Below are 19,317 nucleotides of genomic sequence, written 5' to 3'. Positions count from 1 at the left end.
GTCAGCATGATGTATTTAATAAAAAAAACTTACACGCACACACGCTCCTGCAGGCAGGCCCCATATACTGTACATGTCAACATAGGAAAATACGTAACTACATATTACTCAATTTACGATGAAGTGCCTTTTAAGGAGCTTGCACTTTCATTGTTGTGACGTCGATTTTTCAAAGGAAACCACGTTGGAAAGTGGGTAGTTTATTTCGTTAAGAGATAATAAACACAAACATGTTTGTATTCAGCAAAGGGGTTCTTGTTTACACTTTTGAAGCTATGCCTCGACATTACTTTGTACACCGAGTAATTTTATGCATTAGTAGTCCATGTATTCTAGATACCTCTAAAAGGTAAAAAGAACTACTTTGTCCCTTGAACCTGAAGTGTAATTGTATTTGTGCTGTCTGACAGGGCTCTCTCTCTCTCTCTCTCTCTCTCTCTCTCTCTCTCTCTCTCTAAAGTAAGAATATGAAACTAACGACGATCTCCATTCTTCAATCTGCTATCCCGGCGTATGGCATGGCCCGCACGTCTTTCGTCAGGCTTGGACTCACTTTGAACTTCGGAGGGATCATCAACTATGGATTGCTCGCCCCTTTTGACAACGATCTGTGAAAAGAAGCGAATGAATGAATTCCTTGTAACGACATCTAATAAACAAAGTTCGAAAGCTTATTCTTTACAACATTTTATGGTGATGGTTGCAATAATAATAATAATAATAATAATAATAATAATAAAAATAATAATAATAATTTTATAATAAATCCTCGCCATCATCATCATTATCATCATCATCATCATCACTGTCGTCGTTGCCGTCGCCGTTATCATCATCATCATTTTCATCTTCATAATCAGCAGCCGAAGCAGCATAGTTATCTTTTTGAGATCAAAAGGTCTTGATGATCATAGTCGTTATCCTGACAAAGTGTTGCTGATCACAACGATCTTCACGTTTCATGATCGTCCTTATCGTGATCAAGGTCATGCTGGTGATGACGGTAGCTTAAAGTCAAAGTGAAACCTTTGCGCCGGCAGACCTTGATGTCACACTTTGTTTTATTGCGATTTTAATGTGCTGCCATCAATCATTGGTGGGAACAGTTGGCCTATGTGAAATGTGTGTCAGATAGTGAGAGTTGAATATCCGTAATATTTTCAAAGAAAACACCACAGCGTTGCTTTACTCACATTTGTTGCTGATTCTTGAGAACAGTCTGCGGAGCTCCCATCGACAGTCCTGGGCGCTGCTTTGCCGTCGGTGTGTGCGGCGACGAAACAACGAAAGTCAGACTCTAACGTTTGAAGTCGGGACTTGAGTTCGCGATTTTCATTTTGGAGCCGGGCTATTTGAAGTCCCTGGATGCCGACCCACACAGCCAAACCTAATGCCAGAATAGTTTTCATCAGTGTTGTTGCGTTGTCCCACGAGGCACGGACAGAGCGACGGGAACTTCGGCGAACAAAACGTTCAGCTGTCTCCTTATTTGACAAAAAGGTATTCGACTTCATCGTAATGGATGACGGCGTCTTGTAATGACTGGGAAAGGATTTCGATGCAAAGCTTTCCAAAAAGTTAAGTCCAATTCATCAAAGCATGAAACCTATTTTGTGGTTTGAGGTCGAAGCAGAGGGGTCAGTAAGCTTTCATCCCTCTTTTGCACACGACCCGGTTTTTTCTTTGCATTCACCTTGTTTCGATGTCTATATAGAGAGATATAGATACCTGGAAGTCGAGGAAAGCAGTTCGGTGAAAGGGCATTTTAAGTAGGTCATATAGCTAACCAAGGGTCCATTCAGCACGTGTGAGAGAGTGAATCAGTGAATGAATGGGCATTTGAGCGGGTGCATGACTCGTAAACAGCACTCACATGAACTCATGATCATATATTTGGACTCTCAAACTTTTACAATTTTTTTCAGATCTACCACTTGTGGGGATTCATTTCAAAGCTCTTGGTGTAAGAAAACTTTTTACCGTCTTAGTTTTTCGAAAATCCAAAATTTTATATTTCTCCATAGAGTTAATACAGGGACGGCGGCCACGTTGAATTCCATAAATCTTGGGTGATTTGTTCTTCTAGTACCAAAATTTGGACGGTGACCCCCCGAGTTTTATTCTTTATCTTAAAAGAGAGTGGTTGAAATATTCCTTGAGGAAATTTTGAGCAAAAGTTTAAAAGGCTTTCACTTTCGAGGCGCATAGGCCTACTACCTTAAAAGAATTCATGCTTGACATTCTCTGAAAAGCAGACATGTTTTTAAAACCAACATTCAAAGTTCAACGCAGCGGTAACATATAGTACAACATTTACGAAGATGTAGAATCATAAAAAGTCATAAACTATCATAGAGGTCGCTGTTCAGACCTTTCGAAAATACGTTTACGGTATTAAAGTCAGGCTCCCTGCGAGGCTCGGAGAGTCTTGCAAACATCCTGGTATTAAAGCAATCTAAAATAAAGGTAAAATGTGAAAAAGACGAGCTAATTTGCCTACCGATGCAATACATATTTGTGGCTTGTCCGGCCTACTTTTGTGGATGTTTGAGGGTGAAGGTAAACCTTAGTGACGCATACAGATAGAAACTCTCTCAATTGAAAGTTGTTGTATACTTTCGTACAAATTTATCCATTACTCCTTGCGAATGAAAAAGGCCTGCCTTAAAAACTTAACTCTTGGCAGTGTTTGATTATTTCTGCATTTTTTGGGTGTGAATTGAGCATAAATACATGAAAGAAAGACGTTCTCCATGATCACTACAACAAGGTAGTGAACTGGCCTACATTCAGAGTTTGGCTTTCAGAGGTGCTAGACTGAGCACATTTCGACTTGCTTTGAATACCATTGACTCATGCATTATGGTTATCGCCGCGTCGAACTTTGAAAGGGTTTTGTCGTCAGACCGTGGAGCTGAAAATTTTTATTACTCTGCGGCATTTCAGACAGGAATATCAATCGCTAGAGGGCGCTCGTCAAATCGCCCGCTTCCAGATGGTTCTTCTACCAGTCATCAGCAATTCAAAGCGATAATGAATGTAATGTATTCTGAAACTCAGTTCCATAAGAACTGAAGGCTTTTATTGTAGTTACATCCACACCTGTGCCAGTTTTGACATAGTGTTGTGAAAGATAGCTTGACATCACATCACAGTACATGACACTAAACAGTTTTTACAATGTGCATGATAATTAACAATCATGTGTTTCTTTTATTGCATGTAATTACCATCTATTCTTTACATAGGAGAATTCTTTTGATTGGCACTTGGGTCGCCAGGTGATTGATGCACATATATTGGTGTAAAACTCTTTTGTCTTCTGTCTCGGACGGAAGTTCAAGATGTCGACACAGGCATTTTGAATTTTGTTTTTTTATATCTATAAACCCTATGCTCGTGGGGTGTGACAACCATCGCATACCGCATGTTATCAACATTTTGTATCATTTATTTCTTGTTTCTTGAAGTTTAGTATAGATTGGTATCTTCATGGGATGTTTGACTTCACTCAAGTTAAAATGGTAACAGAAGCCATGGTCAGACAGTTCATGACAACTATGCTGACATGAATTCCAATATCTAGCAGTTATGCAGAAAACACTGACGAGATTTAAAATTCTTGAAAATTTATTTCTCCGTATAGATGTAGGATATTACATTTTGTAGAATTAATAGAATTTTAAATATTTGTGCATTTCCTTCAAAACGTTGAACAACTGCAGTGTAAATGCTGAAAACTAACAAAATAACATGGCAAGCCAACCTGTAATGTGGTTATGCTACAGTAGATATAAAGTTAAAACAGTAATCACATAGAAAGTTATTTTTGTTCAAAGTTTCAATTTTTTTTTTTTTCAGTTTCATAAAAATCTCATTCCTGTACACAATCTCCCTAAAAATCTGCAAAACAGTTGTCATCTTCCTTTCTGTATTACATATATATTTCAAAACTTTCACTAGCAAACCACCTTTTCCTGGTTACATTTTTCTTCTCATACAATATTGCTTTTTTTTAGCAGCGACTGCATGTCAATGCCTTGAAGATAACATTTGTCTTGGTTTTTACCAAAAAAAACCATTGCGTTGCCTAGAAATCACTGATCTCTCATCTTGGATATTGCAAAAATTGCAGCCTGACAGACTTCATGCATCTGTTCAACTATTGTGTTTGTTAAAATCACTCCACATCGAACATGATATTAAGCATGCTGAAAGAGCGCCCCCTACAGTTGCATATAAAAGCAGGCACTATTGTGCAACATCTTCAAGAATCACTTTCACTTGATCATGGAATCCACATCAAGTCAAACATACACATTTGCAAACATATTTGAACCAAAGACTTGTAAATTTGTAAATCACTGTCAAAGCTAATCTGTGGCCTTTCAGCTTAAAGGTTAAGAATGCATTAACAACATCAATACTACAAAAATTTCCACTATATATTCAAGAATACTTTAAAAATGCATTCAAACATTGCTGTCAATATGGCTATGGGGCAAACAATTTCAAAATCATGGTCTGAGATATCGAACTTTCAATAGGCAGAATTTCTATTAAAAGTGAGAATTCTTCTCATGTAAAGATATCCTATTTTTGTAACATATCTCCACAAACGTTTTTAGTCGAACAAGCAATGCATTACAGCGTTGACAAACATTTTTTCACATCTGCGGCTCCATGATCATATCATTGATTACAATACGGGCAACTCTTAGCAGTTTCTTATATAAAGGGATTCTGTGTGACATTTTAACCAATTTCACATATTGTTGCACATAGAACTAACATGCTGGTTGATGGCCCTGAAGAAAAAGTTGTACATGTCCTTGATCACATTAGCTATATTAAAATGGGTTGTAGCTTAAAATGAAAGTAACTATCAAAGGGACATATTCCTTGATGTCATATACTTATAGTTGTATGTGTGTACCTATATAATTCACACTTCAGAAGTCAATGTTTTCAGATAAATTATATCAATCTGGTTGCAACAATTTGCTTTTCTGTTTAATTGCAGCAAGCATATGCCTCTTTAACCCTTCCACCACCGTGGTTTGAACCAATCCCATTCTTTTCTTTGGTAAAGTTGGACCTTTAGATCAGGAAATGGGGTGGAAGGGTAAAATAGCTGTAAATAATAGTCTGCAGCAAAAGCAAGATCAGCAAAATGAATTCCAGTTATACTGTGTGTTTGTGTTCAATTCTGCATATACTTGTTCAAAGTCTATTTACAATTGGAAATACAAGCTTTTCACTGTGCAAACCACAACCTGTAAAATGCTCTCCTTCAGTTTACACAGTCATGATGGATTCCCCTGTGTTCAGTACCACAGTGGTGACCACAGGTATGGACCCATCAACATGGCACCCGCTGCTGCTCCTACAAGTGCTCCAGTTGCAAAATCTCTTTCACGATGATTACGTCTGTTGTCAATTATTACCGTTTCTTGATTAGGTTGGTTGGCTGCCGGGTAAAGAGAAACGGGAAAGTCAGAAATCGTCAGTCTGAGATCACTTTTTGCATAGCACACGGATATTCACTGGTTGTGTGAGTCAAATTCTGTGTGGAAATAGTGGCAACATCTGGAATTGTTATTGCCTGTTCTTAAAGGGTTTTGATCCCTATACTGACAAAAAATATGTACAGCTTAGCTACATGTATTACCATCAGAGTTTAAAAATTATTTGGATTTTGCCGACAAAGTTTCTACTCAAACACTAGTAACTAGTGATGAAATGATGACCACAGTCAGGAAACAAGAGACTACAAATATCACACCATCAACTCATCGCTGATGTTGACTACTGGTACCTGGCTCACTTGTATCAAGTACACAGAAAAAATATTGGTTTCACAACAGCAAGTTTTTTCAGGACATAGGCCTTAACCTTTTCATCAAATTATATAACAATGGTAAAAATTCTTCACAAACTTGGCAGAGGGTACATCAAATGATTGAGGCAGCCTATCAAACTAACAACAGCTGGTTTTCTAAAAATCTAAAGACAGCGTAGAGGAAAGAGATATCATATCCAGTAGACACTGGACAATAGTCCTTGGCCTTTTCAATATTGAAACAAGCAATGGAGCTAGGTCAAATTGAGCTTAAGGTGGGAAGTTTGAATAAGTAAGAATAGGATTATGGAAGCCGTTAGATATTTGAGTCGCAATGAAAGAATATACTCACAGGTGCAATTTTGAAAGGAATTGATATCAAAGATCAAGCAGTACCAATTTTAAAAGTATCATGGTTAAATTGTGTAACACATGATCAGTTAATACACCTACAGTGTTTCAATGCAAACTCTCCCCCTCCTCCCTCCCTCCCCCCTAAAAAAACCAAAACACCAATACTGAAAAGTAACATGAATTTCAGTGGTTCTCAAAGAATTTTTTACATATCAACAAATTATGTAGGGAAGAAAGGTGCAAGTTTTCTACAACAATACCTTGTTAGTCTTTTTTTGAAGCTGTGTTAGTAATAGTAATAAGCAGTACATCTAGAAGTTGGGCCTGCAGACACAAAGAGGAAAATGGCAAAAAATATATTACAGATGCAGACAGAAGTGCAAAACTCACTACACTATAGAAAGAGACATCAACATGGTGTATACCGTACATCCATACGGGGTGTGTAAATTACATGTATAAGAATTACTAAATTGATTATGATCTAGGAATGTTTGCAAAGCAGAAACTTTGCAGTTGTAGGACATGGAGTGAAGATAGAAAGATCACCATGCAATCACTATTTCTTTAAAGGCAGTACAGTAAGTAGAAATGACAGCAGCTTTATTGCATCGGGCATTTTGTGACATGGTTTGGTGCTTCAGTTGGTGCATGCCATGTTATTGGGTTTTTGTATTTTTTCTCAAAATTAATGAATAACTGTTTGTAGACACAATAAGTCAAGTCTGGCCATAGCTGTTCACAAAGCCTGGGAAATATGATGTTGCATTTAACATAATAATGAGAATGCTTGGACTTTGAAGTTGTGCAGCTGATGTCACTGGCTAACTACATGTATCTCTAGAAACAACGCCCTCCCTCCAAATGGGGTTTTAAAATGTATTTTAATTATGACAGACATGATGATAAAAATATTTTGAATGAGTGATGAAAATTACAATTTCACAAAATAGTCATGTGAATTACACCTTAAACGCCAGCATATATGATACCGGATTTTTCTGAGAGTACGCCCACTCGAAAAACCGCCCATGGGCGGTTATTTGGGGGGTGGGCCGTATTAAGAATTTAAATTTCATCTCAACCTTTGTCTACGGCATTTCAACTTGACTCCCCTTGAAAAAAATTACCTACGCAAAGGTCAAAAAGTTTTATATAGCGTACAAAATAAAATAAGTTACACTTCTAAGATAATTACTTCGGCGATATATGTCCGTATCCCCCTATTTATGCTACTAAAATGCAGGTGGAATGATCCAGAAGAACGCAAAGTCAACGTTAGAGTTTGCCACACAATGCCGACAATGATTGACAGATGAAGCAGGAGCCAGGAATTTTCCATTCTGCACGATGGGGATCATGAAATAAATAAAATGACTATCATAAAAAATAACTCTGTTTCATTATTTTTTTATTTAATGTACATCATTACTTTTCAGGTTTTTTTTGCTTTGATACAAAAATCTGATGATTTTCTTCGCGTAAATTTGTTGCATTCACAAACGTAACAGTAGTAGTAATCCCTAGTAGAAATGGTATGATCCACAATTGTTTACGATTATTGACCTCTTTGCGTGCAACGAATGTGAAACACTGTATCTATTTTCACACGTTCGACTACTTTGATTAACTTGTCACACTTACAAACTAGGTCAACCTCAGAACACGTGCACACGTCAAAATCTGATCGATGATTTTCTTCGCTTTTTCGCCGAGCGGTTCTGTCTATGGCCTCTCAGCTAGGCGACTGATGCCGTATGTTGTGGGTTCGAATCCGATTGAAAACTAGCCGTATTTGAATGCGTTCGACAAACCATGGAGGCATGTGATAATTAGATATTATTCCCTAATATTTTTCTTCGTTCAGCAAAGGAAAATACGAGTGACGTAATGACCGTGTCACCACGAGTCGAAGACGAGTGGTGACACGGTCATTACGTCACGAGTATTTTCCGAGCTGAACGAAGAAAAATATTAGGGAATAATATACTTATCACATGCACAAGCCAAGAATTCGTTATTTTTTGCAAAATAAAATAAGTTTTCCATGACGATTCCGCGTTTAAACTTTTGAACTACTTTAGGAATAAATATCAGTACGCCATGCACAAGTTGTCAATCATTTCCAGTCGTCCGTCGTGTGCGTTAGCGCTCACGTTTGTTCGTGTGTGGAGCAAATGACAGCTCTCGGTCTACACGTAGGCTACCTTCCGCAAAGTTATACTCTATTTCAAAGGTAGTATAGTCCTAGAAATTTATCACAGATGAAGATACGCTATTTTTCGGGAACAAATATCGACTGAATCTCGACGGCGCGAACACTGTAAACGTCGCGCCTGACCCTGTTTGCAATGCGTACGGAACCCACGGTATACGCGACCAGCTTCGAGTTCGTTGTTTCCCCAAATTATTCACGTAATTCCTTCGGAATATACAGGCGGTACATTCTTGTGTTTACATTGTTCGGATTAGTAATGTGGTAGTCTGTGAAAATATCGATTTCATTACATGACTTTTGATCATGGGAGAAACATCGGCCGCCATGTTGTTTGTTTACATATTTACGAGCACACCGAAGATCGACAAAGAAGAAGGTCCGACGCACCAAAATTGATGACATAGACGCGGGTTGTCGTGACGTAGAACGACCAGAGAATAAATCCCGTATTTTTAGTAAATTGGCGGTAAATTTTTACCGAATTACGGCCCTGGGCTGTTATTTAGCTACAGCTGTGAAGCAGACAATGTAGCCATTTTCTGTTTAACGGCCCTGGGCGTACTCTCAGAAAAATCCGGTAGTATGAAATGTGCTAGTGAAGTTTCCATATGAACAAAGACACCAAATTACAGATAGGCAGTCAATGATTTTTATTATATCATACCAGTATATTTATGGCGCAAATGCAGCGATCTGATTGCTCGAGACGCGAAAAGAACTGTGGTATATTGGCGATATACCACGGCTGGCATACGCGCGAGCTCTCAGCTTGAGCAAAAACCCGTTTTTGATGTTCCATGGCAGAATTTCAATATACTGTTATGATATAATAGCAATAAATCACACCCAGCAATGGTATACCACTCGATTTTGACCAGTTCACTTCATATATGCACGTGCGATATATGTCTTGAACTGGTCAAAATCTCGTGGTATACCGTTGCTGGGTGTGCTTTATTGCTTAAATAAACCTGTATACATGTAGGTCTGAATAGTGCATGGCAAACAATTTGGCAATCTGACACCCCCCCTCCCCACGAAGCAAAAGTTTGGAATTCAAAAATTAAAGATTAAACAACAATTTAAACCTCCCCTAACATGATACCTGTTTTACCTGTTTGAATAGGTTGTTGGAAGTTCCAACTGTTGACTGGTTCTTTTATAACAAATATTTCAGAGTAAAATCTGAAAAGCGTTTCCAAGGCACAACCATGGTAGTTGGTGTGAATTGTGCATGACAATAAAAACTGAGCACAACTGTAACCCCTAGAGGCAATGACTCAGTGAGTTTCTTTTATCATGACTGGGTTTTTAATTATTCACAGCCCATAACTGTAGCCATAAAGCCATGACATTGAATGAAGTATATTAAAATCTGACCAGTTTGTTTCTGAATAACAGGAGTGGAGGAGACGTTAGAAGGGTAACTGGAATATATGACATCCATAGCACCTTGAACACAGTGAATAACAATTAACCATTTGATGAATCATTTTGTCAACGTCACAAACCCGCATCTCCAGTGAAATGTGCACTATGAAGAGCAATCACTGTGAATTTAACAATGGCTATGATGATGATATAATATTACACCATTATGTACCATATATACCATACACAGAGCAACATGCAACATATACCAGAGTACATATATCAACCAATGAGCTTTATGTACCCTCTCTTTATTACTTACGGTAATCATAATAGACGGCCTGGCCAGGTGCACTTTGAACAAGGTATGTTGTGTTGGTGGAATGTGGGTAGACCACGGCCTGGTTGCTGCCTGGAGTTACCACAGTTTGTCCATTGGGGTAAGTAGTGGTGGTCACTGTAGTGGCTCTGTATGCTGGTGGTGGCCGGCGCTGATGCACAATCGTCACATTCTGATTGGGTACTTGAACTGTCACTGGTGCAGGCTGAAAGAGACACACAAAAGACACAGTGTTCAGGATACAATGAAGATCCAGAGAAGATTCACGATAGAATTCCTCTTGAGGACAGATTTATGGATTCCATACATTACCTATACAGGCGGCTCGCCTAGAGATTGCATGAACTCATTTTAGATTTGCCAAGAATTTTCGGGCTTCCACCATCTTCTTTTTCAACAAAATCAAAGATGTACTTTTTTCTGTAGAGTTCACACAGACATGCAGCTATTTGAGTAGTAAACTTCATTTATTTTGGGTACTGTGCTTCTCCAACACAAAACTTTCCAACAGTTGCCCCTTCTCTTAACTATGAAAGAGGCAATTTCTAAAGTCTCCTTAACCAAACTATCAGCAAAAGTTCAAAACTTGAACCATATGGGCACCCATTTCGGTCTATACTCAGTTTTATTTTAATTTTTATCTTTCTGTAACAGCATCAGATGTTCACCCTTTCTGAAGCCACTTTATCAAAGGAACTTTTTCCAATGATTAGAATAGTAACAATCATATATTTTACAATGGTGCAACAAAATAACAAAATAAAAAATTTAAGAGTATTTCCATCATCATTATTAATGAGTATGCCAGATTTACTGATAGAACACACAGATCAAGGAATATGGCACTACGGTACTATGACTGTGAGTATTTGACTATGGCAATGCGGAGAGGACAAAGTGATATGTATAGTAGTAGCCTTACTGCTGGTAATGCTTTCATCTGCTCAAGTGCCATGACCCAGGCCTTGCAGTCATCAGAGTTCTCAGCACACAGCGAAATGGTTGTGTCGTATGTCTTGATAGCGATCAAGCTATCATAAGTTCTGCCATCTGGTGGTCTGATGTCACGCACTGCATAGCCAGACTTTTGGTAAGGAAAATACAGAAATATTAGTTTTATCATAGACAGTAGAGGGGAATCCCCCTCAATTGTCTTTGGTTTTAAACTATTATCAAGAAGGGTTAAAAGTTGATGTGGTATGGTGTGACAAGTAAAGTTGACCTCAAGGTTGATAACATAGCCATGGAACTAATAAAAGCAATATTTTTTTAACCCTTTTGAGTGCTTTTTTTTCTCACCAAATTTTAGTGCAACATTTTACCAATTTTTATAAATTTTTCTGTAATTTTTTTGATAATTTTAGACCAAATGGACACCACATTTCATTTGCTACAGATTTTTTATCAACACTTTGGCAAAAATCTGAAAAAAATTGATTTGGGTATATTTTATAAAGGTGACAAAAATTGACTTTGGCACTCAAAGGGTTAATGTCCTATTAGCACAATATACATAACAGAATTACAAGAATGCTGTGACATTATGACTGACTTCAAGTAAATTTCCTACTGACCGCTTTTGAATCCTGGGATGATCCACATCCAAGTACACCATTCACATTTCAGTGAATGAAGTATTATTACCTTCACAACAGATCAAATGAACAACAAAATTGTTGTTGTACTTTGTCATCCTTGTATCATCGATGAATAATTACCGTAATGTACTTGGCATCGAGATTCATTCGAATGACAACTTCTCTCTCTCCTTTGCTCTCATCAGCATAACATGCAAAACCACCATCGGCATACAGCACGCACCACTGCCTCTTCCATCTCCTCAGGAACTCAGCTGTGAAAGCAATTCAAAACATAATATCAGCTGATTAAGGTACAACACGTGGAAAGAAATGGGAAAAATGTATGATATATATAAATATTGTATTGAAGTATTGAGAGAGTTAACTGGTATTATAAAAATAAGTGGTATAGATTTGACCAAAAACAATACTGCCACAGAAGGAAGATAACTTCTGGTTCACAAGCAGAACCCAAGGTAAACGGTAGCTAAAGAAACAAAAACAAAACCGAATCACACATAAATGAGTTCTGGAATCAGGGTGATATTTCCTGTAACCTGACAATGTTATCATATTTTGATACTAACCAAAATGTTTCCAATGGCATAGAAAGTTGGACCTTTGTCTAATTAAACGCTAAGTAGTAAGTATTAATTACTTGTTTAAAGATGTTGAATGCTGTTCTCATATTTAGATTTTCTACCGTATTCTACTGTATAACACAAAAACATCAGTGAACAATAATAAGTTGGACACTAGGGAGCATGGTAAGGGAACACGATCTAAAATTGTACATCTGTATTTCACAACATAGAAATCAAAAGGGTATTGTGGTAACAGTACTGTCAAAGACGTGTTAACAGTTAGGGGTAAATATCCAACTGATTGACACCTGATTAAATGCATGGCAACACAAATAAAACTTTGACACCTGAAGGCTGTCAACACAAATAATTAAAATAGCATAAGGGCAGAGAGAATGACAGTGAGATCAATTCACGTATTACAAGGACCTATGTATCTTCTCAAGTAGCTATAAACTGAATTGACAATTCCTTATGAAATTTATTTTAAGTCCTCTCTTCACAAGGGCACTGCCACTTCCTCACTATGCTCAAAAATATTGTCAAACTGATCAAACTTATACAGCGGAAAAAATGAACACTTTATGGAAAACAAAACTGTTTTCGAGACACTTTATTTGTATCAATTTAATGTTCTTTAATTCTGCTATGACTGCAACATGAATGTTGTGGAATGACTATAAGTTATTTGCTCTAAAGCACAGAAAATCATCATTTTCTGACACCTTGTGTAAGAAAGAAAATGGGGAACTGTGACTGTTCTTAAATTGAACAACGCAATATTTTGACAGCATAATTTCTGATGTAAGTTAAAAATTGTGTCATTAAAATATCTACCTTGTATACAATACATGAAGCTTGAGTCAACATTTCACAATCATGGTCTCGCCGTACTTTAACGAGCAGAAAAGCGTTTACTATAATGACATCTCTACTGAAACAAATATCACCGAAGTTATGCCATATCTTTTCATCCTAGTCCTTTTACACAGGTCTACACCTGCCATGGAGAACAATGGGTTTGAACCAAAACATTTGAGTGAAAAGGTTACGCCTTCTTTTCTGTCTTGACTTGTCAGAGATGTGACCCATAAGAGATGAGGTCAATGGTTTCGTGATCAACATTCATCAAACACTGTCTCAACATTAGATCATAGATCTCATATTTCATACAATTGTTGTCCTTCACGTAGGTACATTAAACTGAGAAAGTGAAAGCAGAATGAGGATCTTAGCAAATTCCATGAAATCTAGCTTGGATGTCTCTGGCAAATACAGGGAATAAGATGAGTTTTGTGCCGTGCGTGATATGGTATTACTGGTTAATAATGTACCTGTACCAGAAGCTAGTACTATAGATGTATAACCCTTTCTCTGGTATGTAGGGCTTTATCTAACCAAATTAAACCAAAATAACTGTGTATCGTTGACAAACTGAAGAAATTAAGCATGGCTCCTCTTGTCTAATCCAGGAAAGACAGGAACAGGGTTGGTTCCATGTACATTACATTCAGCCTGTTTAGTCTTTCAGTATAATTATTTGTATTCACTGCAGGCAGTTCTGTATAATTGCTCAGAGATATCAAATTCTCCCTATTGTTACCTACACACATATTAATCAGTCTAGACATAAAGGTCTTTTTTACTGCCATGATCTATCTGTCAACAATGGTACTTCCATGACAACACACACAGTATCAACTGTGATATAACTTAAAATCACCTTTCTTGGTTAATATTTTCAGACATTTTTATTCAAGTAATATCACAACCGTGATAGGTTACTTCTTTACTGTCAATGCTGGAAGACCTCTACTAGTGGGGAAATCTTGACTTTCCTTTGTATACTCGACACCTACTTGAAGCATTAGAAGGACTTTGTGTATTGCTTCACAGAAAGTCATTAACACCTTTCTGGTGCTCCCCTCAAAGTGCTGTTTCTACATGCGGCTTGTTTATTTTGGTCCAAGCCACAGTCCCTCAACACTGACAAAAACAGTTCATACGTGTAAGTTACTAAACTAGAGCTTGTGTATGCTGTCCTTTTTATGCTATATTTATTTATGAAGTTCCTTCTTTATTGCATACCATTTCATTCCTTCTATATCGAAGTAAGAAATTTAAATGCACATTCTCTTCACTATTTGTTTAAGGAAGAACGCACCTCGGGGACAGACATTCGGACTCTCAAACTTTTACAATTCTCTTCTGATATACCGCATGTGGGGGTTCATTTTAAAGCTCTTGGTGAAAGAAAACTTTTCACCGGCTAAGTTTTTTGAAATTCGAAAATTTTTATTTTTCTTCATAGAGTTAACACAGGGATGGGAGCCATTTTGAATTTCTAATATCGGTAAATCTTGGGTGATATGTTTCTCTAGTACCAAAATTTGCACGGTGATCCCCCCTCTTTTTATTCTTGATTTTGACAGAGAATGGTTTAGATATTCCTTAAGGAAGGTTTGAGCAAAAGTGTAAATCTTTCACTTTCGAGGTGCATATTACTTAAGTGACAGGACTAGGCGCTTTGGTATACCACCTGCCTGGTATTTTTTGCACATGACCTTGGCGATTTGTAGGATTATGATTTTCTTGGTTAATCTTTGTAAAATATCTATACAAACTTATTTTTTGTATATGGTTGGATTTTTCCCTGCTACTTGTTTATTTTCTGAACTCTTTCTGTCCAGGGCAGTGTTTCCGCTGCCCTCTCGCCAAATCGCAAATGCGAGAAAAAAGTAGCGTTTGGCGAGAAGATTTTGGCAAAAGTTAGCCAAACTTGCGAATCGAAAATTGCACTATGACGTCATCACTTTGTCCGCACGCACATGTCCTGCATTACTTTATACGTATCTCTTTGCATCCCCGACCTTTAAATGCGTCAGGAGATCCTATTTGTAACACATACAGTATGAATAAAATTGTAACGAAATAACTCACAAATCAATAGTACCGCAAGTATATAATGACTAGTTGACTAAAATGTTGCGAAGTTTTGGGTTTGACTACGCGCAATGTGTGCCTACAGATAACTCCGTGCAGTGACAGCCATGTCATCGTCAACACTGAATTCAATTGAAGGATCGTAGTGTCGGTGAAACTAAGCAAAACGGCAAACTTTCCTTTTTGCTTTGGCTGCTCCACCAATATTGGGGAAACCACCCCTAAAACACACATTCTAAGTGCAAGTAAAGCTATGAAATGGAAAGAAAAATTATGATCAATGTAGGAAAGTCGACCGTGAATTTGGAAAGGAAGGTGGCGGCATGCATATGGTCAAAAGCATACGCATGGCATTTTTTTAGAACGTAGAGCGAGTAAGGCACTCCTGAATAGCGAAAATGTTCGTGGTGTATTGCTGCCAACAAGAAAATACCTTTACTGGCGTTAGAAACTTGTGTGAATTGGCTTCCTTAAATATAAATTCGCGACAATTTTCAGTGTATCACGGACCGTGTGTATTGTCTGACGTGACATCGTGATACAGACTTTCAGAGAAGCGCTCGCTCGTCTGCCGAGGCGGCCTAGTTCCGCGTTCACATCGTGCAAATAAATACACGCAAGTCTTGTTGCGATATTTGAGCATTTTAACTTGATCGTCAGTGAAACAAAAGATGTTTCTGCATATAGAAAGGGTATATATTTGATATTTTACGGTTCTGTTCACATAATAGACGTGAACATTGGATTTATCATGGAGGTTATGATCCGTGATTTCCGCGATCCATGGCATGATTGAAGCTGGCTGTGAATACACACTGACGTCTTTGATGATGACCCCTGACCCAAGCGCCATTGACACGCTGTGCGCTGTCCAAGCTTCGCTTGCTAAACTTCAAGCGTATTGGAAGTCTAAAAAATGCACATATTTCTCAAGTCTGAGAGTATTTTACTTTCGAACTGCTACGAGAATGGATATCTGATTCGTTTAAAAAAACTACTATGCTGAACCAGGTTTCGTGCCGTTGTCTGTAGCGATATGTACAGTATCGCATGATAGCGATTTCAGGTTTGTTACTGAATATACAAGTGTCACTTGGAATTCGGACAAATTTTATGTTATATGTGTGGCTGATGTTGGCACCTTGTAATCTGAACCATTAATTGGTGTTACTTTTAGTATCCATAGTAGCACTAACAGGGTTTATTTCCGTCATTCTTACGGAAAATGCAGACAAATATTTATTTTTGCATATTAATGAGAAATAAATGACGTCATTTGTGATCAGTGGTGTCGGCTTGGCTAATTGAATATCTGGTTTGGCGAATAATTTTTTAGGGCTTCTAGCCAAATTTGCTACAAGATTTTGGAACCCAGGGGAAACACTGCCAGGGTTATCAAAGTGTCAGCTCATGGACATGATGGAACAGTATCAACGTGAGCATGAACAGTGGAAAGGTCTGTCGAATGAGAATTTGGGTTATCAGGTGAACATTATCTATTTGAACTGTCTGGCCACTGTTCGTCATGGCTGGCGCTCCCAGTCTGTGTTGCTACTAGTGTGACGCTCAAAATGGATGACGTCATCGCTGAGATTTGATCAGTGGAATGGAGTTTCCTATCATTATTATGGCTATTTTTTATTATTTCGCATGTAATTTTCACAATAAACAACTTCCAAACTAGTCTCTTAATCTATGAATGTATCTTGAAAGGCAATATAAACAAGTCTCTAGACTTTATACTGATAATATAATGGTCTGTGGTACTTCTACCCACTACCTTGATGTTTTAGACTTGTATGGTACAACTACAAGTTGCATGGTTTCACGTGGCAAAGCAGTACAATGATGCTCTCAAACAATGGCATTGTTAACAGGAAAAAGTAATAGTCAACAGAATGACCATTAGCTTTCTTTACTCTCCTTTTTCTTCCTAGCATGAATATAGCATTACCATGTTTCAAAACTTACATTGCCTGTGCATCCATCCTGCCTTTGCGACGAATCCTTGAGGCGCAGATGCCATGTTTCGATGTACTCTGCTTGTGCGCTAAAAAATATGAAGATAGTAAATGTTTACACAATTATTGATAAAACAGTGTTATTGGATTCTCATAGAAGCCCAAAATCTAAAATGACTGTATTGCCAGTGTTACACACAGACAAGACAATATAAATACGACGACATAGTCTTTCGTTTCGACCTGTGATTTGCTTGCCATGGTTCGCACGTAATCGTTGCACACACCGTTGCCTTTTCTGGCCTCCTTGCTCATCGAAACCCTTCTTTGCGAACTGCGGATTCGAAATGGGAAATTAGTGTGCATAAAATCAAAAATTCCTTTTTCAAAAGAAAAACTTTGAGACCTAGACATACTGAGTGCTCGGCGATTTGTAACGAACGGCACAAATATCCCGGATGATGTGTTTTGTTTACAACTGAAACGTCAGTGGAAACGGCGTGTAGAGCGTCAGTTTTGGAGAAAATAACAAAAAATTGATACACTTACCGAACTTTAATTGATCTGTACAAAACTTGACTATTTCTTGGTAGGACTAGTTGTGTTAGTCTCTGTGGCGTTGACTCGTTCTCACCTGACCTACGTTTCCTTAAATGTGCCACTACTGCGCATCCTCCTTTACGCATAACGTCATAGGTAGTCGAGGTCACCGACATCATTCAGGTACGTGGAGTGTTTTTGTGTCAGCCCTGAAAATTATACCTGTAAAATCCTCGTTTTCCAGCCTACTTTGCATTTTAGTGCGTTTGTCAAATGTTTCTTATACATCAAGGAATCGGACTGTAATCACTAGAGAAAATTTAGGTGCGGCGATTATCAGTAAGTATGTAAATATCTTTGCTCACTCAAGCTTGCCGTGAAAACGCTATGGCCGCGGTACACATTAGACGGTATACATAACATAGTGCAAAGGGGAAAATTGATCAACATTCGACCAAAAAAAACCCCAACCGTTTCCTATTGAGCTGAAGATACAATTAGCCACGGTCAATTTATTTTGCTTCGTGATGTCGTGTTTGATGTACTGGTGGACGTGGAGCATTTTGTGTAACGTGTACTCGGGAATGGTATTTTGTAAACCAGCTCGTCGTTCATTGTGCTGTGCACAGATGTTAGCGCATCGCCACTGTTGAGTGTTATGGTAGTTGTTGATGTATACAGTACTACATGTTGTGTGCACCGGTCGAGGATTTATACATTGATCATCGTATTGCCGCTCTGCTACGCTGATTCATTTTCTTTAACATGTTTTTGTCACTAGTCGGCCATTTTGTCCACGAGTTTATAGTCCATAAATGTGTGATTTTTGTAAGAATTCGCGGCCACGATTACCAATGGTGGCAAAATGTCCTTCCGAAGTTCCGTTTGAATGAAATTTGAAAGGAAACTGAAAGAATTTTCGGAAATGTAATCCCACCGAGAATCGTTTGGTCATCATCACGTATACACCCAAAACTCCTCATTTTTTCCTGTATAATCCGATTAAATGTTGTTTTTGCTTTGGCATCTGAACTTTCAAGAGAGAAAGTGGCTAGTGTCGTTGCTGTAATGTTATTCATGAATATCTTGGAAGCCATCTTGCATGCCCGACTCAACAGACATGTTCAACAAAAAACCACGAGTCGTAATTTATGCGTGTCATTGTGTCCGTTCAGCATTGAACAGCAATCCTACCTGTAAAACCTGCCTCCCTCTTCCTAAAGAATTACGTCACTGCGCACATTCGCAAAGCGGACTCCATAATAAAAGAATCAGACAGTCAAGAAAAGCCCACAGGAATTTTAACAACTCGATGTTAATTAAAACAACTGTTGTCCGTATTTGCAATTGAATGGCATTGGGAACAAATAGCAGTACTGTAGAATAGACACGTCTTTGTATTTGACCAATTGATGCAGAAAAATAGATCCAGTCCATATTTATTTAAAGACAGGAACTGCACTGTACCGGCAGTGTAATCACATACAATGATGTAAAGTTGTATTGACATTTTCGATGCATTCATCAACCGCACCTCTGGGAAGTTGAATTCACTTTTCACTCCAAGTGCCCGTCAAAATTTTA

The 19,317-nt window shown here is 38.0% G+C and overlaps 2 protein-coding genes across 12 annotated transcripts in view; one reads left to right on the top strand and one right to left on the bottom strand.

Annotated features, from left to right (window-relative positions):
* Window positions 1–3,612: 3,612 nt before the first annotated feature.
* LOC139118731 (pleckstrin homology domain-containing family B member 2-like) lies at window positions 3,613–17,873 on the bottom strand. Of its 6 annotated transcripts, XR_011548803.1 has the most exons (8): window positions 17,743–17,870; window positions 17,204–17,282; window positions 11,844–11,977; window positions 11,048–11,209; window positions 10,108–10,330; window positions 6,457–6,520; window positions 4,782–5,470; window positions 3,613–4,556 (listed from the first exon to the last, which is right to left on the bottom strand). XR_011548803.1 is itself a non-coding variant. In XM_070682149.1 (7 exons), exons 2-6 carry the CDS (start codon window positions 17,256–17,258, stop codon window positions 6,483–6,485), a joined length of 612 nt encoding a protein of 203 aa, XP_070538250.1. In that variant the 5' UTR covers window positions 17,259–17,282; window positions 17,743–17,870; the 3' UTR covers window positions 3,613–5,470; window positions 6,457–6,482. The 6 variants fall into 6 exon arrangements, 3 of the variants coding, with proteins under 3 accessions (XP_070538250.1, XP_070538248.1, XP_070538249.1); XR_011548801.1 differs by lacking the exon at window positions 6,457–6,520 and having other exon boundaries at window positions 17,743–17,873; XR_011548802.1 differs by lacking the exons at window positions 6,457–6,520; window positions 17,743–17,870 and adding an exon at window positions 17,610–17,641.
* LOC139118732 (myelin-associated neurite-outgrowth inhibitor-like) overlaps window positions 17,866–19,317 on the top strand; it is a 28,609-nt gene continuing 27,157 nt past the window's right edge. For 4 of the 6 annotated variants that reach the window (XM_070682152.1, XM_070682150.1, XM_070682156.1 and 1 more), the window contains exon 1: window positions 17,893–18,072. The gene's annotated coding sequence lies outside the window, so the exon portion shown is untranslated. Of the gene's footprint in view, window positions 18,073–19,317 lie in introns of all 6 variants that reach the window. The other 2 variants (XM_070682154.1, XM_070682151.1) reach the window with 1 other exon arrangement.

The sequence above is a fragment of the Ptychodera flava genome, chromosome 19 (assembly GCF_041260155.1).
Source record: "Ptychodera flava strain L36383 chromosome 19, AS_Pfla_20210202, whole genome shotgun sequence".
Classification (NCBI taxonomy): domain Eukaryota; kingdom Metazoa; phylum Hemichordata; class Enteropneusta; family Ptychoderidae; genus Ptychodera; species Ptychodera flava.
Note: the sequence above shows the minus strand (reverse complement) of the source record. Positions and strands in the feature narration are given on the sequence as shown.